We start from the raw sequence: 27,065 nt of genomic DNA, 5'->3' as shown, positions 1-27,065 counted from the left end.
CCGATGAAGTTAAATGTGCATCAAAGGGAATTTCAAGTTTCAGGTGGGTTCGACAAACCTGTTACACAGGGAGTGAATCTACAGTGCAGAAGGCTGTAATGGACTAGGAAAGAGTCAAAGATAAAATAAAGTCTATAAAATCCATGTACACGAGGACAGTTTGGTACAGTTTAGGCTTTTCAATGCACCCCAATGCATTCTGGTAAGTGTAGTCTTGCTGTGAAAGGTACCTGAGACAGGTGGTGCATTGCGATGTAAATTGAAAATCCTGAACTGTCTCAAACTGTCCTAAAATAATGATAAGACATTGTTATGCTAATGTAAGCTTTATATGTTCCAAAGCCTTAAAAATATAATTTTAAACATTTGCTGTGGTATATAATGCCTAACACAGTAAAGTATAATGGAAGACTAAACACTACCATATAGTTTGTAAAGCATGGAAAAATAAGGGCAAACTGCAAGAATACTGTGCATATTTTATATATTATTTTCTATTATGCAGTGAATTCAACAGCAAATACATCCTGACTATTAAAATTGCACAGCATGCTTATGTAAATATTTGGCAATACAGTATACTAAGGTAAATAATTAACAAACAGAAAAGGCTGATAAAATCTGTAGCACAAAAAACAGCGACAGTGTTGAGAAAAAATCCCCAAGTTAGCCACCCAGGCATTACAGGCTTAAAATTTGGAAAGTGTATTGGCAAGAACGTATAATTTTGTATTCCTCTTCATAGCTCACTTCCTCTTTCATGGGACAGTGCAGTCTACTCTTACTGTGCTGATCCCCTTGCATCCCTGATACACTAGCCACCTACTAGTCAACTGTCTTATACCGGAGAGCATGACATGCTTTGCAGTCTGACCCTGTAAATCTCCAGTCTGCTTCTGTCAAGACTGCCGAGTAGCACAGGCCTACCCAGATGATCTGATTGAGATCAATTCAATTGATATTTGCTTTATTGGCATGACTATATTAGAAGTATTGCTAAAGCAATTCATAACAATAGAACAATTAACTGGCATATATATGAACTAAACATTACTAAACATTAAACATTGCTAAAACATTTCCCTCTTTCCTTATCCTTCACCCTCCCCTTTTCCCTCTCTTCTTCCTTCCTTCTCCCTTCCCCACCTCTTCCTTATCTCCCTTCTGATTCTTCCATCTTTCACCATCTCTTTCTCCTTTACTCTCTTTCTGTCTTTCCTCGACCCTCCATCCATCTCCCTCCTTCCCTGTCCTTCACTCTCATTTGCAGCCCTGTGATGGGATTGTGGTGTGACGTGTTCACTCTGTGTCTCTCAGGCTGTGACAGGTTTCTATGTTCTGGCCAGCGGGTATGACTGTGTGGATGTCCTCCCCCAGCAGGACTTACAATCTTTGTGTTGGGCATGTTTGAGAAATCTGAGACAGAACTGTAGAATTTACGGAAGAAAATGTCTTGTATGTTTGTATTTATTACAGTGTATTAAGAAGTGCATCTCTCTCTCTCTCTCTCTCTCTCTCTCTCTCTCTCTCTCTCTCTCTCTCTCTCTCTCTGTGTGTTGGGACAGACAGGAGAAAGATTACATGTACTAAAGACGGTGTCACAATGAATGACACAAATCAGATAAGTAAAAAAAAAAAAAAAAAAAAAAAAAACTGTTTATGTCACTCCATGGGGTACAAGAAGTTGCCCCGCCAAAACACTGAAAACATTTTACAGTACAGATATATGGGAAACGTGACATGGTACATTTTTTTAAATACAGTTACCGAAATTGTTATAAGCAGTCACCAAGTCATATAATTGTTGGATACAAAATTGCATATTACGGTTGTGTGATGGTGCAACTTTAAACGTAAATTATTAATTAAAATATGGGCTAACATACTGTTCAGTAAGGGCAGTTAGGACAATAGCTATAACAGTATTCTTGAAAAAGGGCGTGCACATCACAGATGGTCTGTTCGTAAACAACCGAGTGTTGAAAAGAAGTTCCGCGTGCCTTTCGGGAGTTGTAGTTTCTGTCAAAGCTATACTGCGTGTCTTTATAGTTATACAAAGGAATTGAAACACTCGTGAAACACCAATTCCCAGAAACCAATGTGGGTTGTCCCAGTCTTTACCAACCTTCAAATCAGAAACAAGCTGTATCCATTTATTTTATTGGTTGAATGTCCTTAACGGCACGCCTCTGTCAAGGACTGGGTAGCTGATTGAGTGGTTGAGCTGCCAATTAAAATGCAACGTTCTGACTAGAGGTGGGAAAGCTGTGCAGGGGCTAGTCAGTGGCAGAAGCAAGATTTACAGCAGCAAGATGCTTATGGGTTGGAAGATGTAGGTTTAAATAATTAATGTTGTTTACAGTTAATTGGAGTTGTGTTTTGTATAATGTTAAATTTGAAAATGCTATGTCTGGATGACAACATTAATAATTACTATGAAAAGTGATCGTGTTAGCAAACAGCTAGCTAGCGGGTTACCAGTGCAGAGGCTGAAAATCCTGATGTTTAATAGCGGGGATTCTGAAAAACAGATTCCTCCAGATTACTTACTTTCTGTGTGCGAATTGCAGTGCATTAAACATACACTTTGAACAACTGTATTTTCAAGTATGTAATCGCGTTGTTATTCTCCGCAGGCGAAACAAGATACGGCGTGTAATACATAATCTATCTGAAGCAAAAATAACAAAATGCCAGCGTTATTTATAACGTTCTTCGATTTGATAAACACGTCTTACCGCAGTTAGCAGCAGTAAAGTTTTGACGTTTTGCATATTGTCACTGGACATTAGTGGACGAGGAGAGAACGGATTTGGTCTAAACACAGGACTGGGAAACGAAAGAAGAATTTATTGGAACGGTCCTCGAGTTTTCCATGCTTGTTAAATACATTAACATAATAACTAATTTATACACCTGAAGACTCGCATATCACAAAAGAACTGAGTACTGCTGAACAATTGACAATTATGGTCGTTGTTCTGAGAACAGACCTGATACATTTATTAGTGTTTAGCAAATAACTTTTTCAGATTTTAAGTACGTTAAAAAAAAAAAAAAAAACTTAAGTATACATATATTTTATTTTTAATTATTACAGAAGTAACTTGGGAGTCGTGTGGTTATATACATTCATATCAATCACTGAAATCAAAAGAGAACTTTTAAAAAATACGTTGCAAGTTGCATTAATTAAGCTGTTTATGTAAGACATAATTGAATACATTTGAAGCACTAAGCTATCCAATACAGTGTTAAATACCTACAGTATTGTACGTTCAGTATGGATGTAAGCGAGGGTGCCGGTATGTGGGATGGACTGGGGAGCAGAGACATAAGGTCCAGAGAAATGTCAATGGAAAACATAAGTCAAGAAGTGCTGCGCAGAGCTGAAAAGATAGGTCCAATTAGTAAAGACGTCCTTCAGCCACTTCGATCGTCTGTCCGCTCTCCCGATGACTTGAACTGGATGCTTGCCCGGCTGCTGATGTTGTCTCGGAGGTGTCCTTATGCCGACGTCAGAGATAAGTGCTTATCCGTGCTGCAAAACGTGCAGGTAGGTGAACACCTTGTGCAAGGAAAAACACCGAAGTTGGAGATAATTTTAAAACTGCAAAACTTGTCCAGTGATTTGTGTGTTTCAACTATGTCTAAATTAGTGTAATATTATGGACGGTCTCCAGTATTACTAAGATAAAGAATGTTTATTTGCAAGTACATTATCGTTACATCACTGTTCATTCAGTATAATATACATACATATTATGAAGTTAATATAATATAATGTACATATTGTATACTTTAGAAAATACCAACAAAAAAAAAAAATGACAGTAACAAAAACAAAATAAATACGTACTTTATTAAAGAAAGGCATGTTAAATGCATACAGGTTTTTTTTTTGGCCAGGAATTAAATGGTTATGAGTCACATGCTCTCACTTTGAGGTTTATTTACTTTTCTGTAAGCTCTCTAAGCCCACATGATACTAGATGAATCTTATGAGTAGTATTAAAGCAGTAGAAGGCAATATTTTATATATAGGAGCTACATGATGCCTTCTGAATGATAACAAACACTTCTGTGTTAGTTAACTGATAAAGCTGCAGCCACCACAGTGTTAAAGCCTAAAATTTCAGAAACCATTTAAGATAGTGACTTCATATTTGAAGGGTTAGGTCAATATAAACCTTGCATGAGTAATTTAGGTACTTTACCTAGTTAGTTTGTCTAGTTGTTTTGGTCTCTGTAAAACAGTTTATAGTTTACAATAAGGCTTTCACAAAAGGTACTGTTCCATTCACAAGGTACACTTTGTTATGATGTCACATTTGGTTAATAAAGTTATTTTTGGTATATTTTAGGTCTCACATTTTATAAAATTATGTGGTTGTTGGTATATGTTTTGAGATTGGTGTTGCCTTATATTTTATTTATTTATTTGTATTAACCTGATTTGGTATTAATTGGGGTGAAGAGAGCCTAGTAAATAGCAGCAGTAAGGGTCCCATCTTTATTACATACATCCTTAGCATTTTAACAAGCAGTATTTTCCACATTAACCCACAGCTCAGCCGAAGTGAAGAACTGCTGAGTTGGCAGTTGCATTCCAGCAAAGTCTAGAGGCAATCGGAAAGCGATTCATCAGATTTAATGATTGTGGATTAATTCAGTGTAGTTCTAAGTCACAACCTGGTGACTGGCAGGCAGTGTTTTTGTTTGCTGTGTTCAGCCAGTTGCTGTATTGTTGTCAGGAGGGGATATGGTGCTACACTGGAAATAAAGAAGCACATGACAGAAATGGACCAGTGCATTGCAACTACAGGAAGGAGGGGGTCCATTTCTTGACAAAGGGTATAAACAGAGTCGTGGATCATTATTTACTACTCTATGCATTTACAGACAGTTTATCTGCTGTTTTGAAAGACCTGCACATGGCTCAAGTAAATTGGCTCAAAAAATGTAAATTCCATCTAATCATTCTAATTTGTTGACAACATTCCCATTAAATCAGCTTCAACAAATAATTTATTTTGGGATCTTTAACAACAGCATCTAGGAAAGCTGCTTTGGGGTTTACCTGCTACCTGTGTGGTCAGCTTGCAGCTGTTTTTAATTAGTGTGCATTGCCTTGGCATATACTGTAGCTCTTTCATAAGTGTGAACTTTTGTGAAAGGCAAGGAAGAGCTCAGCACTCCTGTGCTGATGAATAGAGGCATCTAAAATGCCTCAGAATTCCCAAGGAAATAAATGGTGTGAGAATATGGCATCATAAGAGATAAAGAATAATTACAGTACTTGTGGTTCTGTACAAAATGATGTGCAGCCTATATAGAGAATAGATGAGCTGCAGTAAAACAAGAGCAGCCAATTTACATAAATACTTACATGTTTATGTGACACCTGTATTAATTGCATGTCTAGCATTCCTCCAAATTTCACTAATTTGTAAAGACTGTATAACTTGTAGTCCATTGTTGAACCAATATGCTGTAGCTAGGGGGTGACAAGTTATTGTATCGAATACCAGTAACCCCTTCTACACAGATAAATATCTCACTCTAAAACTTAAAAAAAAATATTTATCTTTGGGACTGTGTCTGAGCAAGCCTGAGCAAGGTGGAATTTGTATAATAAGTCCAGTATAAAAACAACCTCTAGGGGTATCTACTGGATATAGTAATAATGATGATAAAGAATATATAATTGGGATAATACAAATATTAAATATATCATTGGGAGGGGTCTTATGAGAGTTGTATATTTGCTGACTAACACCTTAAAGTCCCAATATAAAACTAAATAGAATGTCTATTCAGTTCATTTGTTCAGTGAAACTATAGCAAAATTGTTAGGAAAAATTTAATGGGATAAGATGATACCCTAGAGGTTCAAATATATCCTGTTTTATTACCTAAAATAAATAGCTGCTTTGTTGAAACCTGGAATGTAATCCATACATTATGATCAGCGTCGTAACCAGGGTTGACATTCTACCGAGGTCAAGCTTAGGTTTCAAGCTCTAGCTGGCAGTATTTATATGTCTGCTTGGTATTTGCGATTCAACCTCCAAAACTATGTTATACGGCAAACCAACAGAGAAAATTAACGAGTCTCTTGTACTTTGCAAGAATTTTTACATGAGCATGAGCACTGATGATGGAAAAGATTGGACACTCAAGTAGCTGTAGCTTTCAATCTATTTCCCCAGGTTCTGAAGTCATTATTTTATCATCTACAGTTAATTGTATGGGTTGTGCTTCGTGAAGGTTTCCACACAGTTTATGACCGGTCGCTATGGCAGCGCTGGCATTGGTTTCAGAGCATTGCTACTGCAGTCACGGTGTGCTGTGCTTTTCATAGGACACCACATTCACAGAATGGCACGGCCTTCTTTTCAACTGTCAAGTGAAACCAGTGGAAAATGCTGCCCCCCTCACCCTCCCTTTCTTTGAGACACTCTGTGGTTAAAATAAGTAATGAAGCATTTCCAGAGGTGTAGGAGGAAAACGTAGTAGAGTATGTGTTACTGAGGATAAAGAGAGCTGTCAAAAGCTACAGTAGCCGCTGTGACTTTCTTTTGTTTTCTTTCTTTTCGGTTGTTTACAGCCAAAGAAAGAAAACGAAAAGGGGTTGTTGACAGAAAACAAACTTGCTTTTGGAGATGATCGGCTAAGAAATTTACTTGGAACATCTGCCAGGGCTGTATTGTTTACAAGTGACTTCCTGACTTGTTTGCAGCCAACAATTTTTATTCTGCGCCCTGCCAGTCGTGGATTTGGCAGTGGTCAGGTTTTTATCTTGCAAGGACAGATACAGTACACAGATGGGGGTCTGTTAGCTGCAGCAGCACAGTGTAGCTTCCTTTCATTTGCATTTAACATTATTTACAATATCCAGTGCCCTCTCTAGGATTGAAGGGCAGGTGACAAATTTGACAAGTTTAGTCTTTAATTGATTAAATATGAATATTGTTTTCAGAGAGCCAAATATGTCTGCTTGTCATAAATTAGGCAAACTACTGAACATTTGTTTGTTAAAAATATCTCTTGTCATGAGACAGATGCATGACAACTGGAACTTAAGTGAGAGTGAAGCACAAACTGGTGACTCAAATCCCCAGCTGCATTTCCACAAGGTTTAACAGCAGTCTGCTCCCGGGCAAATTTCAGGTGGTAATATCCATACCAATGTAACAAACACTTTTGATTGGCGCCTATTATAGAGCCCCATGACTATTCTTTTGTTACCAAGACTTTTGTGCTTTCTATTATGCTGACTGCAGTGTCATTCAAATTGTTTGTAAGTAAATGTGACTTGATTGTTGTATGCTTTATCTTATGGTTCTCATTTGGAATTCTAGACTAAATGGACTTTACTAAATTGACTTTTTTTTTTTTTTTTTTTACCAGCTGCCTGGTAAAATCCTGAATATGATACAGGAATTTTGAGGTGAAATACTATGCAACCATGCAGTGCAATACAGTCTGCCAGTCAGAAAACTGAGAAAGCATGAATGTGAAATATTTAACTGCTATTTTAATTGACTGTGTTTAAAGCAGGAGGTTTTCTGTGTAAGCATCTTAAAAGCATACGGTAGACTGCAGTATTTTTGTCTCCTGCATTATCACACCAGCTAGCACAGCACAGTATTGTTGCTTTTGCAACCCCCCAAACTAATAAAAGAAGGTGATTTTTTTCTCTCCTTATGTCTGTTCAGTAGATAATATGTGAAATGTAGCCTGAAGTTGTGTTCACACCGGACACAACATGAGCCGGTGTCTCCTTAAGCATCACTTTGTGTTGCCGCTTACCCCTGTTCACGCCGAAGACGGCAAGGGGAAAAAGTGTTGGGTGGTCTGTTGTGATGGCACACGTGGATGTATTGAATGCAGGATTCACAAGCAGCATAGTGACAGAATTGGGGGAATGTATAATAATTTAAATTTATTTTTAAAAAATACATATTGTAAAATATTTTTTACTTGGCTAAGTCATTTGTTTCTTTTGGTATCAAAGTTTTTCTGTTAGTCACTAACATTTTACAAGTTACAGCTCTTAAAAACAAATCACTAACATTTTCAAAAATGAATGTGTGGAAAACACTTGCCTCACCAAACTAAGTTTCACAAACTATGTAAGTCATGGAGGTTATTGTTAAACCAGGCTGTGACAGTGGATAGAGGCCCAGAGACAGACTGCAGTTCTGCAGTTCAAAATACTACTTTTATTATAAATAAGCTCAAAATAAAAGGGCACAAGGGCCAAAACAAAGGTATTTAAGCACAAATAGAAAGACACAGAACAAGACTTACAAAAATAAAGGTTTCCAGGCTGGGCAATGCCTTCACTGGATCAGAAAATACAAAAAAAAAAAAAAAAAAAAAAAAAAAAAAAAAAACACACAAAACAGCAAACACAAACACCAGCTTGCTTCCTCAGCTCCCTCCTCTCCCTAATGGGGAGCTGAGGCCTCCTTTTATGTCAGGTGGCTGGGTGCTGATTGATCGTTAATTACGCTAATCAACCCCAGCCACCTGAACACAATAAACCCAGACAGGTAGGGGAATTTAACCCCATCCCTGCCAATTTATAAAGGGCAGAGCTCTGCTGTGCCACACAGGCATATGTTGATTGTGGGAAACCTTTGACCTCCATGTCAAGGTCACAAAAAAGCAATTTTGTTTATGACTGTCACATAATAGATGATGAAACAATATGGATTACAGATTTAGCTCCAAACTTGGATCCTGTTCGAATGAAATCCATGACATGGAAAAAAAGGCAGTGACAGCCAACAACGCATCCTAAATTATGTACTCACCATATCAGTATGAACCTATTATTTTTTGAGGGAATCAGTTCAATTGAAATAGGTCACACAGGTAGTGGCTTCAGATTCTGGAATGCATGATTTTAGTTTCATTAAGGATGTTAAAATATTCACTTTCTGTTGTCTGGAATCAAATTCCTTGTTGTGCCTCACCAGGTTCCAAAGTTGACATTGGTTGTTCCTCAGTGCTGCTGTAACTTTGAAACTACTTTGTGTTACTCTGTATCTGCTTATGTAAAACATCTTTCAATTTTCTTGCTTTACTTTCTCTTAATCTTGAGAAATTACTACTGATTTCTTTTCTAACGAGGAACCCCCAGGCCTGGATTAATGCTGATGATATTTAATTCAGGTCCACCCAAAAAAGATGTAAAAATAACCATTAAAACTCTTTGTAAATTTCTGCCATCCAGTCTGTAATTGGACTTTTTCACAATGATCAAAGATCACCTTGAGGTAGCAGTGTTTTATAAATGCATTCACAAACCAGTTGTAAACAAGCTAGATTGATTTCAAGACTCTTTCAGCTTGGAGGCATATAGAACTCGGCATTAAACGAAAAATCAATTTGAGGCTGATATTCATTCATGAAACCAAACTTGTCAGCTAAAATGTGTACAAGAGAACTGTGCATCTTTATTTATTTATTTACAAGCACAGCTAATGCCTTTATGCAACTTTTCTGTCTGTCCTGGGGAATGACTTGAAATCGTTTTGACTTATTCATTGTTAACAGCAGAGGATCAAGACCTAATCAATTTCTGTTCGGACTCGTTCAGTGGCAGTTAAATTGGGGCCTTGCTCTGATGCTGCTCAAGTGTCTTTTTTGTATCAAGTACCGTATTAGAATTGCATACCTTAGGGGTCCCCCAAGTGGCTCATTCTGTTAAAGCGCTGCCGCAGGGACCGCAGGATGAGTTATATAGCTTGGACAGCTGCAATTCACGTCCGGGCTCTGCAAAGAGGCTGAATTTTGCTAGGGACCCTGAGGGGGGCGTCACATTGGCTTTGACGCTCCTGGGGTGGGAAAAAGGCAGGGATTGCTTCTCCTCGTTGCGCAACAGCGAACCCTACTGGCCAGACGCTGAGCCCATTCAGAGTGGATAAAAAGCAGGCTGATCACTGTTCTCTAGGATTGTTAGCTTGCTCTTCTCTGGATTGCTCGGCGTAGAAGTGATTCTGGCTTTAGATTGGTGAGATGGGAGGATGCACACACACCCTCAGAATGTCTGTGCTGTGTGGAGACTCGCTGCGGTGAGGAGAAAAAAACATAACTGGACATTCCAAATTGAGGGGGGGGGATAAATTAAAAAAATTGGTCATCTAAATTAAACAGATTTGTGTACCTGTCTTAGCAGTGACACATTAAGAACAAATGTCTCACCCACTCATTCTGCATTGGTAGAAAATAATTTCGAGGTTCTACTCCTTCTTGCATATTCAAATCCTTTGCATATATTTGAAGGGGAGATGTTCGACGGATAGCAAGTGAGCAACTGATCTGGCAGGTGTCCTACGCTCAAGATCCACAAACCACCAGGGGTGTTTAAACACTTAAGTCACTGTATGTAACATTGCAATTACAATGTGCCACAGCTCACTATACAGTCATCATATTGCCCTCCTCCTAAATGTTTCCTGCAGAACTAGTCAATCTGCATTTCTGAGGTGAAGTTGTAGAAGCTGCTTGCAGTGATTTCAGACTGACACCAGAGGGAGACATGAAGTACTTTTAATCCTGTAATTTTCCACCTATGAGCAATTTCATCTACTGCAAACAGGCATTAACTGTGTTACCAATGTATTATACAATAGGCACAATGTAGAAAGAATAAAATAATGCATTAATACATTTAATAAAATGTACTGTTCAATTGGTACCAACATGTGTGACACATGCTAGAGGTCCACTGGTTAATCGAGGGTATCGTATCTTACAGGATCAGATATGAGAGGTTCTAGTATAAACATGAATGCATATTACACCATGTTGTTTTTTTGTTTTTACATTTCTAAAAATGTTTATTTAGTCATCGCCAATTATTTTTGTTATTTTCTCCCAATTTAGAATGTCCAATTATTTTTAGGCTCAGCTCACCTCTACCACCCCTGCGCTGACTTGGAAGGGGTGAAGATAAACACACGCTGTCCTCCGAAGTGTGTGCCATTTGCCGCCAGCTTCTTTACACACTGCAGGCTCACCCTGCAGCCACATCAGAGCTACAGCGTTTCAGGACAACGCAGCTCTGGGCAGCTTACAGGCAGGCCCGCAGGCGCCTGGCTAGACCACAGGGGTCGCTGGTGCGTGATGAGCCGAGGACACCCTGGCCGGCCTAGCAATGGAATAACCTGGACTCGAACCACCGACGTCCAGGCTATAGTGCGCATCCTGCTCTCCACACAAGAGCCGGTTGTTTTTACATTCTTAGACAGTACACCCACACCCACAAACACCCACACACATGAAACAGGTATTGGGGCAAGTTCGAACAGAGCAGAGCAGAGCTGGTACAGTAAAGCAAATAAATACCCTGTTAGTTTAATTTCCCTATTAAATCTGTAGAACTTACCTATGTGTGTCTGTGTGTCTGTATGTGTGTGACCATGGGACAAGTCACAAGACTGGCTTGTGATAGGTCCTCCTATCTACATTCCAGTACATATTTGGACAGGCAATTAGATGCAGCATCTCAATTGAGCAATCTTTTACTGGGAGAAGGAAAAGTTCCAAGTAATCGAGCCAAAACTGAATCAAGAGGAAATTGCTGTTACACAGTTTCAGAGCTAAAAATGCAGACATGAAATATGTGCTGAGGGAATTTCACCAGACCTTCTGTTTAAAAAAAATAAAATAAAAAAAAAATGAAATACTGAGCTAATTGGAGAACTGTCATTGATTTAAGTTTAAATCAAAGAGGCCCTCTCATATGGCCAATTTAGTTATGCATGAATCAGTTTGTACAAAATGTTCTACAAAACAAAGTTTTAGATTTAGAAAAAGTGTTTTTTTTTTTTTTTTTTTAAAGATTTTATATTAACTGTCAACATGTTAGACTACTGGTGGAGACGAGTATTGGAATCTTACAGGAGTTGAACTGTTCAGATGAAAAGCAGCCTGGCTACAGTGACCTGTGGGAAAGCTGCAACAGCCTTGGTACATTCTGAAGGCTTTAGGATAGAACTGCAGCCTTCACCGGATTACAGTCCCAGTGGAATTCTGTATTGTGAGATGTTTAATGAATTACCCTTTCATGCCACTACACACTTCAGTGCTAAATACAGTAAGTGAGTGCTTCTATAAAATATATTAAATCGCAGTTATTTTATACACTCAGAAAATATTGAGTTGATGGAAGAAGTACTGTAGCATCTTTGTCCTGGACAAATGAGCACCATTCATGTTTTGTGTGTTGTTGTTTTGTTCATTCTTGCTGAAAATATGTATCTTTTGTGTTTAAATTGTTATTGCCCATTTGTTCAGTTTTTCACCGTCTGCTCTTAACAAGGGCGAATTGTTCATTGTTGTGGTTTCAAAACTTCTTGACCATGTTTGTATATGGCTAATCTTTGAAATGTCACTGTGACATCAGAGTGGCAGTGTTCCGTACGGTTTTGGGTGCATTATGTTCTTGCACATTATTACAAATAAATAAACTGTGACACATTCACAGAAATTTACAACACATGTCTGAAATATTTATTCAATTCCAAGACAGACAGATATGCAGCACTGTATTTACAGCAATTGTTGTTGTCTTAAAAAGATGCAGTTTCAATGTAATCTCCTGTAGGGTTTGTTTTACTATCTTCAGTGTGCAGTGACAGGCCAGACATTATGGGCAACAAGGACTAAAACAACAGGCAGTGGAGGGCGCTGTTCTGTCTGCCCTGTCAAAATCAAATGCATAATATGTCCACCATTTCATAAGCATTACGTGCAACAGAATGTAGTATATTTGGGCACAACACATTAATTTCCTACAGCAGCAGTGCACAGTGTTCATAGTCACCTAATGACTGTAGCATTGTGGCAGCCATTATCAGGTTTTTATTACAGTAAGTTAATAAAGGCACGCTGTCAGGAGTCTTGTTTACGATGTGCTATTCAAACACTACCTCTTTGTGTTTTATCACAGCTTGTTCAGAGATTACATCATGTTTTCCCCATACTGCTATGACAGCAAACGGATTGGAAGTGTTTACTATAGGCTTTAAAATTTAAACACTGTACTCATCTTTAGACAATTTAATGAATGAATAAATAAAAGTATTTTATAGAAAATACATTTTATTTTCTGCCATGACAGACAACAGACCTAGATTCTAGAGTAACAATCTTCTAATTTGCACATAGATTTGGCACATGTTGTCAGATAAACACTGTAAAACCACATAGCTCTTGGCCTCTAAATGACTCACTGGTTTGATGGATAGAAACCAGGTGGAATTTGAAGACAAATTTGTGCTGTTCAATAAATGGATAGTCATTCCACCCCCACCCCCCCCCCAAAAAAAAATATCCGGTCTGTCAGTAGACTCAGCCGTACAAAAATAACATGAATGTGTTTAGTACAAGACTGACACTTACACAAGCTTGCCACAGTAAGTCTGCATAATACATTTTCAGGTTTTCCCATGTCCTTGTGGTTATGCTTGTATTTTTCACTGTTTGCCATATTGTTGTTGTTGTTGTTGTTGTGTTTTGTTTTTTTCTATATGTTTTACTGTGTATCTGTAAAGCTGTGTTTTTTTTTCAGTTATCACAGAACACTAGATTTCCATGAAACTTGCCCAATGCCGTGTAATATGTATCTCCCTGTGAAAATTCCCTGTTTCTAAAACAATAGTGTAAATGTACATACAGCACAATTTCTTTAAAGTATCTTCAAGGACAAAGACACTAAATGCACCAAAGATGAGAAATATTTCTGCTAAAGATCGCTCTGTCCAGTACAAGAAGGGCACGTGGCACGTGTCATGTGTCTGGTGACATTTTTATTTATGTTTTATTTTTATTTTATTTGATTCACTGTGAAATTAGAATATATTTAAAAGATGGACAAAAAATGAAATATTCTGGAATTTATCATTTACTGTTGTTCAGGTAAGTATTTAAGCCCATTTGTTGTATAATAACTAAAGATAAATTATTGATTTTAAATGTGACAAGGCTATTTTTCTGCTTATTGTTATGTTTGATCATGAAACATTTATTTTTAAACCATGATGTGCCAGAAATAAGCTATTTTTCAGTGGGGGGTGGGGGGGATACAATCCAGCATATCTGTGCTTTTAAAATGCTTTACCGTGCTTTCTCTACATTTTATTACACCTTGCTGTGCTTTTACCTTGGTAAACTTTTATAAGGGGAGCTCAAGTAATGCAATCAACTGTAACCGTTATGGTTCAAACCTGGATCTAAGGTAATTTAACAGAGCATATATAAAGGGGCATCTAATTTTCTGTTTCACATCCTGGTGACTTTCAAAGCTCCCCTGCTGCCTCTCTCAATCATTTCCAACTCCCAAGTACATCAGGCACACCAGAGTGTAACAATGAACTAGTCCTCTTGCTAAGGTACATGTAAGAAGTACATGTTTGTTCTGTGTGGCATTTCTTGCTAATGTATTTCTTTTATCCAGTGTGGTACAAGATGTACTTGGTTATGAGAGCTGTATGGAGGCATGTGTTAAACTTAGCAGAAAATATTACTCTGTGAATTGAAACAAGAAGAATATAGACCCGTACCAAGCTGATAGTTAATGTGTCTTTTATAAACACATACTGCATTAAGTAGAGCAGTACCAGACCTAGCTGGCTCACAGAGGTATGGGGATTTATGTCCTTAGGTTAGGTTCTAATACCTGCTGCACCAGAGTCAATGTCTGGAAAACAAAACGATCTACAGAAACAATAGGGAGACTTGCGAGAATGTTACAGCAGCTAATAGAAAAAATTGCAGTCCAATGAAAAGAATTGTGACCAATTCTAAAAAAATTAGAACAGCAGTTTCCCCTGTGACCCTTCAATAAATGAGCAGAACATTATTCCTAGTATGTGCTTTGTAGGTCAGTACCTCCTGTTTTTTTCAGCATTTGTGTGTGTTGTGTAGTCAACTAGTTCTTACACTGCAGTAATGATAACACACTAGAGGTTTGAAACAAGCCAAATTAATCTCCAGGGTGCCCCTTGTTGATAAGCTTTTAAATTGTTTATCCTTTGAAAGTTTCTATTAATTAAAACCCTGTATGCATAAACATGTCGCTATATCGTTGTGATCCTTTTGTCCTAAGATTGCCCTGTTGCCTATAATATATTATGTGTATATTTTATCAATGTACCAAGGTTTTTGCAGCTGGTATTGTTATTTTGCTAAAAAAAATACTGTAAATCGCTCGCCTTGAAATGTGTTTTGAGTTGACTTAGGATAGTTGATCAACAATGTGGTGTGCACACAAGTTGAATGATATGGGAAAGTCATATGTTATGGCCCAATTCTTCAACAATGAACCAGGGGCTCATGTCTAATCTGATGGCATATAATCACACTTTCTGAAAATATCCCAATTCCAAATGTTCTTTTTACTCCAAAACTGCATTTTTATGTTGCCTGTCCCTGGTATGTAACCTGAGTGAAGGTTCCTTATTAACCAAACTTAATAAGGGACAGTAGAACATTAGACCCCAGTCCTTAAAGTCTTTCTGATTTATTGTTAAACATGAGCATTAAACTGGATTGGTCAACCCAGTCGTAATACAGTATACAGTATACCGCTGACTTCCAACATGCATGCTCCCATCATCTGTCCACTTGTTGAGTCACAGCTTGACAATGAAGGTGTATCGTTGAAGAACACATTCGTTTCTTTGTGGTACTTTGGGCACTAGTCAAAAATGAACACTGTAGTGCAAACCCTAAATATAAATGAACTTGTCTCTAGGGTTATCTGTCAGTAGCAACTGAAGAAGGACTGACAGAAAAAGATGTAGGTCTATATACTACAAAACAATAATGAAACTCAATGGGCATGTTTTACCTGGTTCATATAGCCTTAAGACTATAGAGCTATACATTTGCAATATTTTTATTTTTTATTTTTTTGCTTTTTGGGGCACTAGTTGTGCACAAACATCTGCCTTATTTACAGGGTTCTTAAAAGAGATGTGATTTCATACTCAGTTCACAGAGGGTACATTGAGTTAGGAATGATCCCTTGCTGGCCCCTGATATTTAATAACTTGTGAAATTGAGCTCTACAGCTGGGAAATAGTGGGAAGGAATCCAAAGTATTTTAATATCTGAAGTTGATCTCTCCAGCTTCATAACAACCATCTATCATCTGAAGGAAGTGGAGGGAAAAACAACTTCTATCTCCTCCTCCTCCCCTCTCCCATTGGCCCAGAGGCATGGAAAGGGCATGGATTCCGCTCTGTTATTGGCTGAGTGGCACACACCCCTAGAATTTATTTCTAAACAGTTTTCTCTATGAAAAGAACATTACTTGAAGCCCAGTGAGGGGTGGAGGGGTGGGCTACTAAAGAAAGCTGTTTCTTAAACCTGTCACCGGAGGCATTTTGTGTCTTCTAGGAAATGCTACTGTTTGTTTTCTATATCCTTTGGGCTAAAGTGGTTTTGTCAACATTATATATATATATGCAAGCCTTGTTAAGAGAAATTTGAGCTTGTATTCTGTTGTGATCAAAAAAGCTCAAAAATATCATTACTTGCATTCCATCGATTTTGAAATGGACAGCCCCCCTTGCAGCACGGTTGCCTGCTCTGCACATACACAAACACACCAAGTGGTGATGGGAGTAGACAGTACAGATGATGAACAGGTCATCCATCGTGCTGGGACATTAAAACCACGAGGAGGCTTTTACTCAATGTAAGACTGCTAAACATGTACAATGAGGGTGGGGGGGGGTCAGCTCAAATTCAAAACATTCTACACCCATGCTTGAAGTATGCAGTGACCAACTGAAACCTTTCTTTCATAAACCATTTCGTTTATACCATCAGCAAAGCAGAACTGTCTATTATAGCTTTGTTATGAAATGTGCTGTTGTTTTTGATTGGTAAAATATAGTTCTTGGAGAAAAAAAAAACTAATAAAGAAGCATGATAAACGATGGTTTTGACAACATGCCTTTTTTCAGTATCTTTATTAAAATAAGTTATTGATTTGTTATATTATTGTTAAGATTTGTCAGGGGCTCCTTTTAAAACAACATGGGCATATGCCATAAAAGAAATAAATGATAATGCAGGACTGGAGAGGACTTGTGATACTTACTAATAATGGACATTAAGGGCTGTTTGCACACGCTCAATTATTGTTATTTTAAATAAGTGGTGCTCCGGACTCAATTTAATCGCACACAGCTGATCACAATTGCTGTTCAGCAATCTTGCAGCTACGGCCTTTTCCCAAGATGGACGAATTCCACTTCCGTCTTCCATCAAGTCAGGCCATCCCTGTGAAGGCGTACCTTACCTAGTGCTCTTCCTGGTTGGGAGGTAGATTTGCAGCTCAGATTCTTTCAGTCCCATTCACAATAAAGCTTTTTTTTTTTTTTGTTGTTGAGTACGGCCCTATGGACATAGAAAAACATTAAGGCTAATTTACTGAAACCGAAGTGCAGGAACAATCTGGATTGTAGTTAGGAACAGGACACAAGATGACAACCAATCATTGGTTCTGAACTCGGCTTGCAACCTGACCGGAAAGAATGACGATACTAATTCCAGGACAAAAAAGGAAACAATATAAGCAAACTTCAGGATAGATTAGAGATGCCTAAAGTGGTTCATAATTCCAAGAAATGTGCTGAACGGTTTTTCAAGTGGACTTACATGGACATGATAGTGGTTATTAAGCATAAAGGCGGATGGGGTTGTCTCTGTTAAACTTGTATGGTTTCTGATTACCTGTAACCGAACAACTGGTAAAGATTGTTAACAGAACTTGTTTTTAAGAGAACGTATGGATATGTCTCATTTGCCCTGTAAGTGGAAGCCAGTGCAAGTTTACATAAAAAAAAAACAAAAAAAAAAACGCAGGTTCAAGAAGACTCAAGGTCGAGTGAATACTGTACAGTAAGTTATTTAAAGAAACACCACATGTAATCATACTATGTGGGTTTCTGCAGTATGGAAAAGCATTTTAACAGTCCAGTCTTCATTTTTGCACAGTGCAGTTGGTACAGTACGTCTGTGCACGATTGGAACACTGTCGCGGTTAACGTTGGTTTGAAAACCAAAATGCCCCCTCTAGTGCACTGGGGTTTGAGATTTGTACTTCAAATCAAATCTAAGTAAAATAAATAAAGTGCTCTGGCTTTTCTGTTCCATACCAGATGATGGATTGTATTTGCGGTATTACCTCTTTGACAATGTGGGCAATAATCATTACACTAGAGCGGACATTTTGAAAACAGCTTTGAAACAGACTTTAAAGTTATAAAAACAGCTTTGAAACAGAAAACAGAAATGACAGATAAGTTATTTAAACAGTTGTAGCAGCATGTGGGGACCTGTAATGTTATATTTTTTGGAACCCCGCCTCTCACTCTTTAATACAGGGGTCTCCAACCCTGGCCCTGGAAAGCTACTGTGGCTGCTGGTTTTTATTTCATCCGAGCTCTCAGTTACTTAATTGCACCAATTATTGGCTTAATTAGTCAAGATTAACAGGTGTTCCAGCTCTTTAGCCATTGATGATTTAAAGACATCTTGAAAACCTACAGGACAAGCAGGGTTGGAGATCCCTGTCTTAATATAATGCAGAGGGCACTTCTAAGCCCTATACTGTAGGTAAATGCATAGTTTTCTCCTTTTTGTTAACTGTGTTTTCGACTGTTAATAGTCCTTCAGTGACCAGTTATTTGCAGCTTTGTTTGCTGATGCAATTTTTAGTCTGTTTGCAACAGTCCGGGCAAGTTCCCAAACTGAATACCAGGCTGGAATGTCAGACTGCTCGATGCTCGCTCTCGTGACAGAGATAGGAATCAAGACTTCTCTTCTGTGGCATATTCCCTGCTGTTATAGTTGTTTGTGTGTGATGCACTGATATAGCCTGTGTTACATACATATATCTAACAAAGAGGTGCCCCTGAACCGAGATGAAAGCACATTTTAACGTGTATAACTATATCAAAAATCAAATTATGCACAGTATTTTAATGATTGTAAAAAAAAAAAAAACTAAAAAAGAAAAACCTGAGAATTGTTACATTTAATGTAATTGTGTGTTTTCTTCTTTTTCATCAGTGATGTTTCTGATCATTTCAATTGGGTCAGATAAGCATTGTGTGGTTTTCTGTTCTCTGTGGGGGTGGGTTCATATGAACTGGTGACGCTTGTGAGTGTGAGAAAACCTGCCCAAAATAGATCAATAAAACATTTAAATTATTTTCTAGTCATCTGTAAAAATGTATATATTTATATGTAAATTATCAATATCAGTAACATTTTTACATATATATATATATATATATATAATATATATATATATAATATTAGGACGATATTATAACCCATTATTATTATATATTATATCTATCTAATATATATATATATATATATATTTTTTTTTTTTTTTTAAACATTAAAAGTATTAAAGCCTTTCTCACCATCTAATTGATTGTCCGGTACTGTAATACTTAATGAAATATGTATTCACTGTGTGACTCCTGATTTTCACTAATGTCACTTGAGTGAAGTCTGAGTGGTTAGTGGAGGGCTTGTCAGTCAGCCCACTCTTAATTATCAGTATAGAGTTTGACATGTTCTGTAACGCAAGTTGTTTGCAGTACTTGGGAGGCTCATAAGTGCCACGCTGCCCAGAGATAAAGGTTGTAAGAAGGTGTCAGACGCTGCGCGTAAGGCAGCGCTTGCATTAGGGTGAAAAGTTCAGTGGAAAGGCAGGACTGGGACTATTACTGGGTAATGCTCTTCAAGCACTCTTAGGTTACAGAGCTATTCAGGCCCTGTAAAGCGAACTGTCAACGAACAGGCCTTATACTGGCATCCTGCTCTCTGATAATAATTGTATAATTACTGTTACATTATCATATGGTATGTAATCAGTTACGCTAGTGATTTGTGGAATTCGATTATCTAATTCAATTTTCTGTTTACTCTATTCAATGGCTTTTGTTATGCTTTTGCTTTTTAATATATACTTAGGTACAGAGAGTCCCTCTGTCATTTTCAACCTGGTAACAATAATACTGTATCAGGAACTGTTGAGGTTTGAGTTTTGCCTTTCTTTGTATTTTGATCTACTATTTGGACCAACAAAGGTGTATTTTCTCACAAAAATACCGTATGGGCACTACCTGTAACCACTCCAATGGGGCATAAATTCCCTGAAAGCCTGTTTGTTGGTTTCTTTTTTGTTCTGTCCAGGAACAGTTTAACAGATGAACCTTCAAATGCTTCAATTATTTCTCCATTACTGTTTTTGCAGTTTTATGATTGGCAAAACATTGCTGTGTAAATTTGTCATGGAAAAACTGCAGTATGCACATTTAAATACAGCCCAGTGTGGTCTTTGCATCTGCTGTTCAATACATCAGTTGAATGCAGCTAATGACTTGTTACCCTAAATGTAATAATAGAGGCAGTTGAAACAGCTTCTATCACCAGGGCTGCAGTAGGTTATTAGGAAAGGTTTTCTGCTCTGTGGTTTTGTGTACATGTATGCACAGGGGGTGCAACTGTCTGACTGACCAAACCTACAAAGACACTTAAAATTAATGAAAAAAATAATTCAGTCTTATCAGCCAAGGTAAGGATGAATATTTTCCATTGTCATTTTAGGAAGTTTCCAAATATTAAAATTGTTTCTTATAACCATTTCTCCAGTGTTGTATGTATGTATGTATTTATTTATTTAGTTCAGGCGTAGGTGCTAAATAGACATATGTAACACATTCTAGCTTGACAAATCAAGTTTCATTTTGTGCTGATTTACCCTATATTACATGCTGAAAGATTAGCTCGAGAAACTGTATGAAAACAAAAATAAATATTTGAGTAACTACAAGTCATAAAATGGTAAGAGGAATGTGCCGGAGACCCCTATCCTATGATAAATATAAAAATAAATAATAATCCTGATGCAAGTTCCCAGCTGGTTGGCGAGGGTGCGGTCCCATAAAATGGCATCTGAGATGGTAAGCCAAGGCCAGGCTGGCAAGTTAATGATCACAGTGACAAAAGAGTTCAAGTGTATTTTCATTGTTTGCCAGCACTAAAAAAACAAACAGGTGGTGAGCACTTGTGTCAGGGCTCAGTATGTCAGTATGTCAGTACTTGAGCAGCTTACTACTCAAGGTGTTTCTGTAGTCTAAGGTAAAACTATACAGTAGTTAAGTACACAAAGTACACTGAAATATTTGTTGAGACAGCAAACTTGTTGTTTTCACATAGAATTCTGACTACTTTCTGCTATTGCCCCTTAGAATGTTTTTTTTAATGTTTTCTACAATGAGCCAGCGGTTCTTTCTGTAAAATTATCTGAATTATCTGTTTCCTGTTCAGAAGAGAGGAGAACATTTTTCTTCTTTCCTGTGCTATAATCTCTGGGTTTGCCTGGCTTCAGTTTGTGTGTGTGTGTGTGAGCGATTGTGTGTAGTTCGGCACAGTTTAATAATGGGTCTCGTTATCATTAAATATATTGGTGTAGTCATCGCATCAGGATTGTAAAACACTTTATAAAGCCCAATAGAATATATACATGCATCATATTATTACAACTGTTTAAATAACGTACCTTTGATTTCTTTTCATTGTTAATATCCTGACTTTTTACACTTTTTAAAAGTCTGTTTCAAAGCTCTTTTCAGACTGTCTCTAGTGCCCTGATAATTTATTATTGCCCACATAGTCAAACAGGTAAGACCGCAATAATGATCCATGTTGGGGTACAGAACAGAAAAGCCAGAGCATTTGTTATGGGTTTTTTAATCTCTCTTCCTGCAGTTATTTACAGATCTCAAAGCCCAGTGCACTGTTGCGGACATTTTGAAAAGAGCTTTAAAACAGACTTTTTAAAGTTGTAAGTGTAAAAAGTTGTCAGGATGTTAACAATGATAAGAAAAATGACAGGTATGTTATTTAAACAGTTGTAGCAACACCTGGGGAGGTATAATGCTGTATTTTTTGCAATCCCACTACTTACTCTTTAAGTTGTGCATGTCCAGACTTGCCCGTTGTGTATTTGTCAAATGTTTTTGTACGATTGATTAAATCGCTACCCTGCTGGATTCTAAACTATAATGTAAACTATATATAAAGAATCAGTCATTTATCAGACTATAATTATAAAACTAACACATAAAGCAAGGGTGTGCAATTAAAAAAAAAAATGCTAGAAAAATCTACTTGCCCCCTCCTCGTTGCACAAAACACATACAAAAGATAGAATATAACTTGTATGATTTTGGTTTTATTTAACAGTGAACACAATCAGTCAATTAGTAGTTAACGGGTGGATCTAGCCGCGTAGCTTGACTGGTTCACTGAATTCTTCAAGATACACAAAAGATTCCCTGCCACCCCACCTCATTTTCTGCCTGTACCCCCCCTTCCCCCCACTTATCTATAAGCTGAATCCAACTCCTGATGTACATGTGTTTTAGTTTGTGGCATCACAGATACGAAATTTTCATGATGTTTCAGTTTAGTAACTGCTGAACTCCCAATTTTTTAAATTTTTCTAACAAAGTGCACACAATATTTACAGTAGTCTCTGTCAAATTCTGCAGACAAAATGTTTTTTTTTTTTTTTAATTTTGTTTATTTCTATGATACACTTTTTTTTAAAAAACAGTGTACAACATTTGACAGCTATTTTTGCTTATCTAACATACCCCTTCATACCCTGATGGTTTTCTTTTTTTTCGGGGGGGGGGGGGGGTTAGACGAGATTAGACAGAGAACAGGCCAGCTGACGCTGTGCAAGTTTGGGAATGGGTTGTAGACTGATGGATATTGGCGGCAACTTTTGTCGTAACATTTATTTATTTATTTATTTATTATTTGAGAGGCATTGCGGCAAGCTGCTTGGGCACTTCAGCAATTGCCTTTGGTTATTTCGCTCCCTGGATCAGTACTTACCACTTCCATCCAGAGCCCGTCTCTTACGTTAAACCCAGTGGCGTAGCCGGGATTTAGTTTCGGGGGGTGGATGGAGATTTTTTGTTGATGGAGTTTGCTTTTCACATGTAATATCTACCAACATCTGTTATGTTAGTGTTAATATATTGCAATTGTGTTTATTTTGGAAGAATTCGATATTATTGATATTGAAACACATGCACAATATCAATGTCAAATTTTCATATCGTTGCCCACCGCTACTTTTAAACGACTTCGTCTGAAAAAATAAAACCTAGACATTTCATCACTTGAAATCTGTCGCACAGATGGTTTGGAGTTGTGCCAAAGGAAGCATAGTCTTACATACAACTGGCATAAAAAGTCTACAATGAACACTGCAATGTATTTAAACACGGGTAGTAATTCTTAAGTCGGCATCTGGCACTGCAATATGATATTCCACTAACCTTTAACCTAAAACAGATCAATGGCAAGCAAAACAAAAATCTGGTTTTTATTATAGAATCTCCTTTTTAAATTGGGTAGTTCTGATGGTTTCAATAAAGCTGAAACTCTGGCCTTAGCTGACGGAGAGAAAATGTGTCCCGAGATAAAGCAAGAAAGATGGTTTTAAAACACAGACATCTCTTTTGTACCACCTTTTTTGTATGTGAATATAGTTGATGTATCTGACTGTCTTGAGTGCAGCAGGAGTGATTATACAGTAGTCAGGGTGATGTGGTCTAATGGTTATGGTTTTAGAGTAAAAAGACACTGTTATCTTAAAACATCTTTTTGCAAACCTGCCACTTCATTCTGCACCTACTGTTCTATTGGTAATATCTCATAAACCAAGCTGGGTACTCCTCAGGCAAAATGCAACTGCAGCCTTCACTTTGACCAGTGACCAAAGCTGGATGTATATTGGGTTTCCTGATGAAGACCTAACACTTGAAGATATTGGCTTTGTACTAATGTTAATGTCTTCCCTGGTGTCGTAAGACTTTTTATAGCTTTAATGATCTAGTCACTTCAGTTTCAGAACAGTGCCAAGGCTAAGCAGATACAGAACATTAAAATAAATACTTAACTGTGTAGGGTAATGTTAAATAAACAAGAGTGTTGAGTCATTGAGGGATCTGCTTTCATATTTGATGTTGGAGGAGTAGAACTGAACTGCTGTGTAATCTACTCCCAATTCTCTTTACTTTAGAATTAGGCACTGTTCTTCTGTTATTGGAAATGGGTTCGTTTTTTTTTTTAAACATACAAACTTCTTTTCTCCTGTTTAAGTAGGGAACTCTAAGTCCAACAAGGGCCATAAATGCAATATTATTAATGAACGTTTGCCAGATCATATCAGTCTTGTTGGTTTTTAACCTTATACTTTAAACATGCTTCTTCAGGATTTTGTTTTTTTAATATATAAATGCATTGAGTACTTGAATTAGTGTAATCTGTTTTTAATTCATGATATATTACTAGGAGAAATTTGCTGAGTTGATGTATCTGGCGTGTTCTAGAGTGCCCATCCATTACACCACAGGAAGCAAATCGAGAAAGCATTACCATATTAAAGCTGAGAATTTGTTTGAAAAATGAGCAGGGTGATTCTTTCTGGAAGGGATACATCCATATTGAACGCTGTATAAATCAAATCATCTTTTCGTGAAGGTCAGTCGATGGTGTTAAAGGCTATCATATGTTCCCTGCAAGTGGCTAACCATTCCTCTTTTCAGATGTTTAATCTAGTACTGCAACAAACAGGCATTTCCTGTACAAACCAAGGCACTTTTATGTAAGTTTATGTACTCCACTTTAGTAATTTTGTGAATGTGAATATTTAGGTTTTTATTTATTTGTTTATTTATTTATTTATTTACTTACTACAAATGGCCTTATAATGGCCTAGTTTAGCAGGTAGATTTGAGTTCCTAACCAATAACATGATGAAGTTCCAAGTTTAATAACACTTCCATGTACTGCATTTCTTTTTTCTAGCATGTTAATGGTCTCACTAATTTTAATGTTGCCCAGGAAAATTTCTAATTTGTAATAGCTAATGTACACAATAGCATTTTTTCTGGGGAAATTGAGGGTTTGGGTAATATCACCTAGCAAATACCTAATAATAAAAGCAAACCTTAATTATGATTTCAAATGTTTTAAGAAAAACAACAATAACCAAAAAAAGGTTTGTTTATACTGAAAAATGGGCAACATTTCTGTTGGAATGCTTGGGTGTAACAGGTTTAAGATCTGTTTTATTTATGGGTCTGTTTTGGTGAAGTCCTGTCTTTTTATGTCTTATTTTATTCTGAAATGCGCAAGTCATGTAAAACTGAGCTGGACCCAACACCTCCAGCTATTTAAAAAATGTATTTACTTTTCATTAGCCATTTCCATGCGGTTTTCAGGCATTAGATGTAATAAACAAGTTGTGTGCTTTTAAGCTTGGGGTAAACAGCTTTGTTTTTTGTTTCATTTTTTTTTTTTTTTTTTTTTTTAAATATATAAACTGAACAGCTTTCTTTGTTAAACATATGAAGCAGCATCAATATAACAACCCCCTGCCCCCAGCAAATTCCGGTTCAGTATACTGTAGATATGAAATTGCAGTCATTTTCGATTTGTTATATTGTAGCATGCACAGGGGGTAGGGGTCAAGGCTGGTAGGCGACGCAATCTAAAAGACATAAGCCTGATATCTGCTCCTGCAAGGGAGCCACCTCTTTTGTACAATGGTATTGGAGCTGTGCTTCAGAGCGGGAGAAACTCCTGCCTGCAGGAACCACAGTTTGTTACAATATGCTTTTGACCAGCTGAATCTGGGACGAAGACTAGTATCCATGGTAAACTAAGCATGTCTGCCTAACATCCTTTCACTGTCAGCTTTCCCATTTAAATGTTACATTATTTCTATGTAACTACTCGATTTTAAACCTACAACATTTATCAAGACGTATTTTGCAAGATATGCAATGCCTCTTACATTAAGCTCTTGGGATGCTTTGCTTGTGTTCCCGTTTCTTAATTTCCTCTACTGTCACATCCAGGTAGCTTAGATATAGTATATATACTATATATATATATACCCGAGATACTTTAATTAAGTAGCAAAGGTAAAAAGGTGAGGGAAGTATTACAGCTTTTTGTGCACTCAACAAAAATAAACTGTGAAAAACAGGATAAATATATATAAAAACAAGCTGCTTTAAGTTGCCTGATTTAGAGCCTGCGTGGATGCGCTGCGAGTGAAGGTAGCTTTTGCTTTACCTTCGGAAAATGGCCCCCAACTTTAAACATAAACTACCGGTCAAAAGTTTTAGAACACCTCCATTTTTTCAGTTTTTATTGAAATTTACGCAGTTTAATGTCTCAATGTACTCTGAAATTAAAGCATAGAACAAATAAACAATTGGAGATAAAAAAGAGACCATGGAATAGTTTTGTTTAACAAAATTTAATCAAAATTTTTGACTCATCAAAGTAGCCACCTTTTGCAGATATAACAGCCGAACACACTCGTGGCATTCTTTCTACAATGGAAATCAAATATTGTTCGGAAAGTTATTCCGAACACTGTTGCAGAAGTTCCCACAAATGTGTTGCACTTGTAGGTTGCTTTGCTTTCACTCTTCTGTCCAGTTCATCCCAAACCAGCTCGATGGGGTATAAGTCTGGAGACTGTGCTGGCAGTGCCATGATTTGAAGCCTACCGTCTTGTTCTTTTCTTCTAAGGTAGTTCTGAGGTATAGAGGTATGTTTTGGGTCATTATATTGCTTTAGGATGAACCCCTGACCAACTAGGTGTATACCAGAGGGTATTGCATGGTGCTGCAAAATGCTGTGGTAGCCGTTTTGGTTCAGGGTGCCACTCACTCTGTGCAAGTCGCTGACTCTGGATCCAGCAAAAGAGCCCCAGACCATAACTCTTCCTCCTCCATGTTTGACAGTTGGTGTCACACACCAAGGAACCATCCTTTCGCCTACTCGATGGTGTACAAAAACCCTGCGTGATGAACCGAAGATTTCAGATTTGGATTCATCGGTCCATAAGACCTTCTTCCAGTCTTCAGTAGTCCACTGGCGATGCTTCATGGCCCAGGCAAGCCTCTCTT

At 37.5% G+C, this 27,065-nt stretch overlaps 1 protein-coding gene across 2 annotated transcripts in view; it reads left to right on the top strand.

Annotated features, from left to right (window-relative positions):
- The first annotated feature begins 3,074 nt into the window (after positions 1–3,074).
- LOC121317418 (sestrin-1-like) overlaps positions 3,075–27,065 on the top strand; it is a 68,297-nt gene continuing 44,306 nt past the window's right edge. The window contains exon 1 of one of the 2 annotated variants that reach the window (XM_041253333.1): positions 3,075–3,556. In XM_041253333.1, coding sequence (XP_041109267.1) covers positions 3,284–3,556 — 273 coding nt within the window. In that variant the 5' untranslated portion in view covers positions 3,075–3,283. Of the gene's footprint in view, positions 3,557–11,914; positions 12,116–27,065 lie in introns of those variants that run through there. The other variant, XM_041253336.1, reaches the window with a different exon arrangement.

The sequence above is a fragment of the Polyodon spathula genome, chromosome 6 (genome assembly GCF_017654505.1).
Source record: "Polyodon spathula isolate WHYD16114869_AA chromosome 6, ASM1765450v1, whole genome shotgun sequence".
NCBI lineage: Eukaryota > Metazoa > Chordata > Actinopteri > Acipenseriformes > Polyodontidae > Polyodon > Polyodon spathula.
The sequence above is the reverse complement of the archived record's forward strand: the minus strand, read 5'-3'. Positions and strand labels throughout refer to the sequence as shown.